This window comes from Mesitornis unicolor, unplaced genomic scaffold (genome assembly GCF_000695765.1).
Source record: "Mesitornis unicolor isolate BGI_N332 unplaced genomic scaffold, ASM69576v1 scaffold26790, whole genome shotgun sequence".
In the NCBI taxonomy this organism is placed as follows: Eukaryota; Metazoa; Chordata; class Aves; order Mesitornithiformes; family Mesitornithidae; genus Mesitornis; species Mesitornis unicolor.
In genome coordinates, this window is record NW_010160690.1 from 15982 (window position 1) to 25007 (window position 9026).

The window sequence follows — 9026 nt, forward strand, 5'->3', positions numbered from 1 at the left end:
ATGAGCTGAGGCACAGTGTGCTCACAGCAGCAGTGTAACAGTGGTATAAATATAAACACTGTGGTATAAAGAAGTGATGTGATCTTACCCATAAGAAGGTTCTAGTATGAAGTCCATCTCTATTGTACTCAGAGAAGACCATGGCTGACTTCTCAGATCTCCATAATGAGCTTTATTCTGGCATGATTTCTTAAAAAAAAAAAAAAGAGCTGGAGAATGGGTGAGAGTCATGTACTCATCCACAACAAACCTCACTTCCTATATTACCAGTAATGCAGTGTGTTTTAATTGCTTGAATATCAATTAAGCATTAAGAATGGTCTCTACCTGCCTTATTCATGCTGTGCAGTTTGTGCTGGTTTTTAGAGGATGTACTGTCCCTGCTAAGACTTGCAGAACTCATTTAAACCACACTTGTTAAGTAGTGAAACATTAAACCAGTCTGGAGTCAAAGTAATGCAGAAAGACTCCAGAGCAGCGAGTAGGGCTGTGCTCGTGACTCAGCCTGCAAGAGTCGGGGATGGAGCTGATACTAATGCAATTAATCCTTCCCTGAACAAGAAAAAAGGCTCCTGCCAAATTTAAATGAAGCCAGTGCCACCTTTACTTGAGATTGTGTGAACTGGAACCCACTTTTTCACTGCATTTTTCCTGTTCTAAAGTGGCTGTGCAGTGGAAAACAGTCACATCTCAAACTGTCCTTTTCATCTCTGCACACTAGTCACAAGTATTTATCAAGATAAACTGTTTTCGTGTATCTTAAACTTAAGCCAAGTTTGATGCCCTTTCAAATCACGGTTTTTCTTTTTTTGAGCACTAAAATGAATATTCATGGTTTCATCTGCCTTGTGCTACATTAATATGACGTTAGAAACTGAACAAACATAGGAAGATGAAGTCTCTCTTCAGAAGGCAGCCTGGCTGGACAGCGCAGTTGGTTGGTAAGATGTCTTTGAGGGTGGCTTTATGCATGTGGCCATGGATTATTTGCTACTATCTCCCACTGTTTCATAAGCATTGGACAAATCACAAGCTGGCTTTCACATGATACTTTTAGATGAAGCAATGAACCAATACAGCAGATCAGGAGTTACTTACCAGGAAGATGTGCCCCAGGTTGTTGACTGAGCCACAAGTTTTTCTTAAATATAGAAGTGACTTTATAGTTATGAGTACACTTACCCTACAGGACTCTTTGGAAGTCACTATGGAAGTATTTGTACAGCTCTGTTCCTCTTTCTCCTACCAAAATAATAGCTAAGTATTTGGAATTTCCTCTCCCTCCTCCAGAACATTTGCAAGTACCAAGATTTGGGCAGTTTTTAAGGATCATCCTCATAAATGTGTCAGACTTTTCCTCTCTCTTCCACAAGGCCAGGGTTGTAGCAGTGCACCACCAGAAGAAAGGATAAAGGACTGAAGTCATGTATGTGTCCCCTGACAGAGGATCTGATCAGTGTCTGTAACTGCACAGAGGACAGAGCCAGGCTCTCTCCAGTGGTGCCCAGCGATGGGAGAAGTGGCCACAGGCACAGACTGAAACAGGAGGTTCCCTCTGAACAGCAGAAAACACTTTTGCACTGTGACTCCACCTGAGCACTGGAAGACATTGCCCAGAGGAGTGATGGAGTCTCCATCCTTGGAGATACCCAGAAGCCATCTGGACATGGCCCAGGGCAGCCAGCTCCAGGTGGCCCTGCTTGAGGAGCAGGGGTTGGACCAGCTGACCCCCAGCAGCCCCTTCCCACCTCCACCATTCTGTGTCTCTGTGACTCTTGAGCCTTAAAACCCCAGAGCCCTGCAGTACTGCGTTCCTTAACATCACATGCCAAAAACCATCATTTGATACCACTTTTTTTATTAAAATATCTCATGTATATTGCTCACATTAAAATACAGCAGTAGTTTAATTTTAAATATAGCCACGAGTATAGACACTCAAAAAACCCAAACCCACATCACTTTAATAAAACAAATAAATAAATCCAATTTGTTTATCAAAGTTTCAGACCATGGGGGTTAGATGATAATCATTTAGGACACACTACAAGTCCTCAGACACTGCACTACCCTACCCCTACGACACCACGGTCCGGGAACACCACGTGCAGCCTATCTACAGTACATGGGGACAGGCACAGGGGCTGTCAGGGTGGTCAGAGTTACAAACCACAGCATAGTAAGGTCCTGCTTCACAGCAGCTGTTGAATAATGTCCTATACTAGAATGGCATGGCAAGGCATTTCTGGGAAAGACTCATTTAGATGGATTTAATATTTTGACACACATAGATAAGGGGGTTTTTATCCAATTCCCAGCATGAATGGATGCTTAGCCTTATCCTGCAAGTGTGCAAAGCTTGAGCTGGTCATGAATTTGGTTTTGATTAGATGCTGACAACTATGCTCTAATACAACACTGATTGTATGACATGGTACACTTGCCTTCTGGCTTCAAAGTTACTTGGACTTTTGCATCTACTGGACAGTTAGAATATAGTTTTTATAAAGTCATAGCACAGAGGGACACAATGCCTGAAGGTCAAGTATCTGCTTTGTCTTGCTTTACACAGAGACAACAAAATCAGAGCAAACTGCCAGTGTTTGGAAATTGGAAAAAAGGAAATGGGAGTAGCTTTAACATGGGCAAGAGAATTAGAGGGCACTTGTTCCATTTCCCTTCACCTCAAAACAAGTGGAAAAAAAAAAATCTACAAACTAAATTTGCACTGCAGGATCGTGGATATTTCAGATTGGATCTATGTGCTGCTTTATCTTTACTGGAAGTGTCCCAGGATGCATAGAAAGAAAAGGACAGAAAAAAAAGAAAAGAAGTCTTAATTTCTGGTTAACAAAATTCAACAAAAATGCATCAATTCCCATTGTAGAGGCACAATTCATAGAAAGCTGCATCTAAAACTTCAATGGAAACAAGTAAAAATACTAGTCCAAAAATAAATAAAATGTAATTTACCGGTAAGTTATTTTGCTGGTGCAGTGCAAGTTAAGTAAGGTCACAGAAGTGCAGTATCACCTTTTGAGTATAAATACTTTCTACATAAGTCAGAAGAGCTACAAAATTAGTCTCCAAAAATAACTGTGCAACACATTGAAGACAGACAGCATGCTCATTAACTCCCAGTGTCTAAGCTACCTGTTTAAATATGGGTTTACCGTTCTTTTGTCTCAGCTGCCCGAGGGAATTCTGAAGCTTGGTCAGAACCAAATTCATTTGCCTCTCTCACTTCCTGTAAACAAGTTATCTGTATTATTGATCCCAGTATTCAGTAGCAGTTCCTGCCACAGTGAGTCCTGATGTAATTTTTCTAGTATTGTATTAAAAGCCACAACTCAAAGAACACTCCCTAAATTAGCACTAGATTTGAATTATTCTTGTCTGGCATTGCGTAAACATTTCCTTCAGTTCTTTTTGTTTGATTTCATTTATAGCTTCTGGTTCTGCAGGGCTCTTCTGCACCTTTGCCACGGCAAAATTAATCCCTTGAGTCAATCCTGCTTGTGTGATGTTCGCGACCTGGACCATGGAGCTGCGAATTTTAGCAAAAGGAGACACAGCTCTGCTGCTGCTGCTGTCAGCAGGAGAAGGAGTCGTGTGCAGTCCCATCTCAAGGTTACCTGATACAGATCCTGGGCTTTTGTGAGATTTAGTGAAGTCAGTCCCGCCAACAGCCAAGAGCTGAGGATTTGTCTCAGAAGACTGCACGTCCAGCTTAGATGGCCTGGAAGGAACGTCTCTGCTGGCTTCAGCCTTGGTTTCTGCCTTCTTAGATATATTATTGCTGGGTTGATTTATTACGTGGTGGGGCTCTTGAGGACCAGCCTCAGCCTCCAAAACATCCGACGTCTTATTTTGAGCATCATGCACAAACCTCTGGCAGTACACGTCGATAGGTTTAGCAAACTCCATCTCCGTGCTGTCAGCAGAGGGCATGGGCACGTCCTCACAGTCAGAGCGGGCAGCCTGAGAGCCCTGGATCTCAGAGGGAACGGGAATGCTGATGCTCATGTCAGTGCTGCTGACAGACTGGGACCGACTGCTCAGCCGCGGGGCAGAGGCGATGATCCCACAGCTGGGCAGCACGTAGTCCACCTGCCCTATGTTCTCCAGGGAGTCCGTGAGCTGGTTGTCCTCGTCCGATTTGGAGTTGGTCAGGAAGTCATCAGAGTGGAATGAATCATTATCCGAAACCTCTGTATCGGATTCAGTATGGACTTTAGGATCTACCGCGGGATTCTCCAGAGTTTCAAGGCTGCTATCTGATTTCCAAAGATTCACTTTCAAATTTGGTTTTAAAAAATTGACTTTCACTTCAGGTCTGGTAAAGCTGCCCAACTTCCGAAGGTTGCTGATGTTCACATTGGATTTGGTTTGTTTCACTTTTTGATTGAGGGATGAGAACTTGCTCAGTAAGTAATTCTTGCCTTGAGCCAGGGACCCTCTGTTCTGAGACCGAATGCCAATGATGTCCTCATGAGGTTTACTGCTCTTCCTGGAAGAAAAAAAATAATCTCTAATGTACAATCAAGGCAGTCTCATTTATAAACACCAAGTATTTACTGTCTTCCAGTCTATTTCCATAATAGCAATGAACATTTTACTTACTCAGTTATCCTTTCTTTCTGTAATTATACCCATACAGTGAATCAAATTCAAAACAACAAAGGAGAGTTGATACAGAATGGTAGCCACACAAGGGGAAAAAGCAAGCTTCTGCATGCATTTCTAATTTTAGACTAAAATTGATTGAATTCCCTATATTTATAACCTTGACTTTGTATATGCTAACAAACATTGAGTCTTCAGTACCTGCAATGAAAGACAAAGCCTTTCTTGCTATACTTTCTACTCAGCTGGGGAAAGCAGTTGAAATAGTAGCCCAATAATCAAATGCAGAAGAAAGTTATTGAAATATGTGCCTTAATAGTTTTTTTCTTGACAATTTACAATTGTACATCACATTTTCTAGTAGCTCATATAGTCTGAATTGGAAGGGTCTAAATATAATGCAACAGATCACACTCGAACTGGCAGAACATGCTGAACAACTTCAGCTGGCCATCCTCTAATTTCTACTCCATTGTCCTTTGTAAACTATTTCCTCACTGTGAAAACCTCACCAGTATTTGTAGATAAAGGTTACTTCTGTTTAATTATAGACAACTGACTTATTAGAGAAAACTACCTAAGAAATGCTAGTAAGTACCTTTAATTATCAACTATGCTTTCATGTACCCTTTTCTCTTAACAGTCTTGCAAAATTAAAACTGTGCCATTCTGACTAATACGTCGGAGTTTAGAAGTTTAACTTCAGCCATTTCTTCACACAAGAGCTGTAACATTACCTGGGTTTGTTAAACACTTAACTGCAGTGGAGTCCAAACCAGATTTACACTTCACAGGTTATCTCACTACAGAAGCAGGCATAAAGTTCAGATAGGAAAAATGAAATGTGACAGATTAATCCTGAACCATCTGATTTGCAGTAAGGTATTTCCTTGTGGTAACATGTATTGTCTATAAGCACACATGTATAATACAGTATTCTTGCTTATTCTTTCAGATAAGTGCCTGCAGACAGTTATTCTAGGAAGCAGCATATGGCCAAATTAACTCCTAGCACGGTAGCTAGATCCAGACGTTTCTTTCAGGCATCACATGTGACTGTTACCATGTACCGACAGCCACTGAGAAGGGAGCAAAAGTGGGACACAGAAGGTTCATATCATTTAAGTACTCACCTCTCCAGCTTCTTCTCAATAATGGGTACATCTAATCCCATTGCTTGCTTTGTGATTCTCAGCATTTCTGCAATGCACTGAAGAGTGTCTGAAAGCCCAGTAACAGCATGTCAGACCCTTAAAAAGCCCCCCATATTCCAAGATCTGCAAAGCAATGTCTAATTTTAACATAATTAAGTTTATTTGGTTGTGTTGGTTGTTTTTATCTGTCACCCTACAGAACAGTTGCACTCCACAAGTTGCAATTCTGATTTAAAGCTTACAAAATGAGCTTAAAGAACAGACTTTCCTTAAGCCCGAAACACTGAGTGTAAGTGAATCACTGCTACGATTCATCATTTGTGGAAGGAAGAGAAGCAATTATATTCTTTCTAATCCTTGTGGACAAAACTCAGTGTTCCAGGGTAAAAAGTGATACTTTTCCCGTATTAGTGTTCATTTAATTTGAACGAGCACCAAGAACACTTCTAGACATTGATTTCACTAAAAAAATGAATTTCTTCCACTCTTCAGGAGCTAATTTTAAGTTCATTTTATCAAGTTTTGGCGCAGTAAAGATCTAGACATGGAAGTGTCTGAATTCTAAACAGCCATGTTGCTTTAAAGGTGTATCTGAAATTTATTTTACTTTATTTTCTAGTGTTCATACAGGAAAGCAACATACAGGGCTTTTTTTGTTGGTTCTCCCACACACAACTGGATTATATTAAAATTTATCTGTTTTCAGAATTTATTCTAAGAGCAATGGAAAAAATGTTTCCTAGAGAAACGCTGGTTACTGAATACACTTTTACACATAAAACTTCTACACGCAAAACCAACCTTTTCCATCTTCTTCTGGGTTGCGTACCACAGCTCTCAGAGTGTGGAAATACCCACTTGCTTCTTTGTATTTGTAGTGCAGCCTCATGCAAGAGAACTTGGGTTTGCCGAAGAGAGTAGGCTCAGGCCCTGAGGGATAAACCAGCAGATCAGAAACCTTCAACCAAACACTGAAAGAGACATTGCAAAGACTGTACCTAAACATACGTAAGTCTTTTTCAGCATAAAAAGCTTCATGTTATATTTAGAGTAGGATGGACTTTTGCATGAGATATTTTCACAATAACTAAACAATCAATTACTTTTTAAAAAGCAAAAAGACTGTGTATATCTATTATAATCCAGCCTGAGTGATTATTACAGATCACCCTTTCAAATATTAGGAAAAAATTCTACACCTGTTAGACCCTGTGGTTTAGTGTATGCTCCTGCAAGGATTAACAAATATATATTTACCCAGTGGAAGCAATGTAAGTTTCAAGATTTAGACCTAGTACTTCAACTCAACAATGCACTACATCAGAGCTCTATCATTAAACATTTTGTTTTTATACGGTGTTTGGCCCAGATGTTTCAGCTGTATTCTGTATGTCAGGATGTATTACAGATCTCCACAAGTGAGAGACCTTTCCGCTGAACTCAGAAATTGCACACAGACACTGTAACTTTCACTACGGAGATGATGAAATCCCTATGCATTGTGTACTGGAGGACTGAACCTTACGGGGGGGCAGGCAGCAGCATACACTGAGGCCCACAAAAATTTCCCTCCCTTCTCTCCAACTGGAAGACTTTTTAATCTGTAAAATCAAAGATAACACATCTTTAATACTTTCAGCTGAACGTGCTGGGTTTAGCCTGCAGATGTTACACTCTTTAGTCAAGGTTAAACAGCATACCAGGGCAATTTCATAACAGCATGTTTCTTATCAGATCTGGAGAAAGAAGAGCTTAAAAACAAGATCTGAAACAGATCTAAAGTACAATTCAGAACTGGCTGCTGTATTTGGATCAAAGAAAGAACACACTGAATGCACAACCCTGTGACTCATTATAGAAACTGATCAAATTGTTCTTGCCATCTGATAAGTAATTAAATCAGTTTTGATTAATCCATAGGTTTTTTAAGAGTTTGAAAGCAGGAAAATTTGAGAACTATACCAGTGATCAAAGTTTCCACTTCAAGCAGAAACAAAATACAGGACTGTGAGAGAACACAGACAACTTTGGCATCTTATCAGCAAGGAAGCACATTTCTATCTATGGTGGACTACACAGGATATATGTAATATATCAAGGCTTGCTGCTTCAATATATGTGTAGGATGCTTTGGTAAGTGCTCCAGCTATTGCCAAGAGCACTCAAGACAGATATATGGTGACTACATTCTTACCGATTTCTATTTTTTCCAGAGCTTCAAGACTTAACCTTTGGTACTGATTCACCTTGTCGATTTCATCATCATAACTAGGAAAAAAGAACCAGAATTTAATGCTTCCTACTAATCTGAAACAAAGCTACTAGAAATAAACTACATGTAGTAGGAGAAAGTGGTAACTTACTAGGCCACGTAGTAGGCAGAATTAGAAAGTAACAGCAGAACGTCCACGTCCCTGTGAGTGGCATCAATGAGACTAAGGAGAGGGAAGAAGAAGAATGAATAAAGGTGAGGAGGTTTTATTTGCACAGCTGTAGCCATTCCCAGTGTATTTTTAGGGAGACTCTTTTACAACTGAAGGCACATTACAAAGAGGCTTCAGTTCTGCAGGTTCTTTTGTGTGATGCTGCTACCTCTCCACAGTCACAGAAATAAAAACAAGTCCGGTGAGACACTTCACAAGCCAGAATGCGATCTCAGTATAATGTGTCATTAGGTTAGATAAGTGGATCCATATAGGCAACACGCTCTCTCTCAAATCTAGAGTTAGCTAATAGCTCAAATAGGTCAGAAGCAGGTCCAAAAATAAATAGAAAACTTGCAAGCTATTAAAAATGCTACCAGAGAAATGGAAAAGTCTCAGACTCAGATAAGGTGATGAATCTGCTTTGAATACCTCTCATAATATCCTGCTTTGCTATTTTTAGATGTTGAAGTTTAACCTACAAGACCACCTCATCGCTATTTTTCTTTTACAAGTTGGTGAACTCTGACCTTGATAAGAAGACTTACCAGTTAAGAGAGTTTATGCTCACTATTTTTCATGAAAAGAGATCTAGGCTTTCCTACTACTGTTAGATGTTTAAGTTTAACCTACAAGACCACCTCATTGCTATTTTTCTTTTAAAGTTGGTGAACTCTGAACTTGATAAGGAGACTTACCAGTTAAGAGAGTTTATGCTCACTATTTTTCATGAAAAGAGATCTAGGCTTTCCTACTACTGACTCATTACATAAGAATTTAATCTGATCAGATAGGGCTTTGAAGTCAAGTTACATTTTCCCTA

The 9026-nt window shown here is 40.0% G+C and overlaps 1 protein-coding gene across 1 annotated transcript; it reads right to left on the reverse strand.

The window, feature by feature from the left end:
- Positions 1-2963: 2963 nt before the first annotated feature.
- INPP5F (inositol polyphosphate-5-phosphatase F) lies at positions 2964-8215 on the reverse strand (the record flags this gene model as incomplete). The annotated part of the gene is made up of 5 exons (XM_010190735.1): positions 2964-4510; positions 5760-5847; positions 6582-6710; positions 7975-8048; positions 8144-8215. Coding segments are annotated over 5 exons (1498 nt in total), but the record flags the coding sequence as incomplete, so codon positions are not given.
- Positions 8216-9026: the final 811 nt, after the last annotated feature.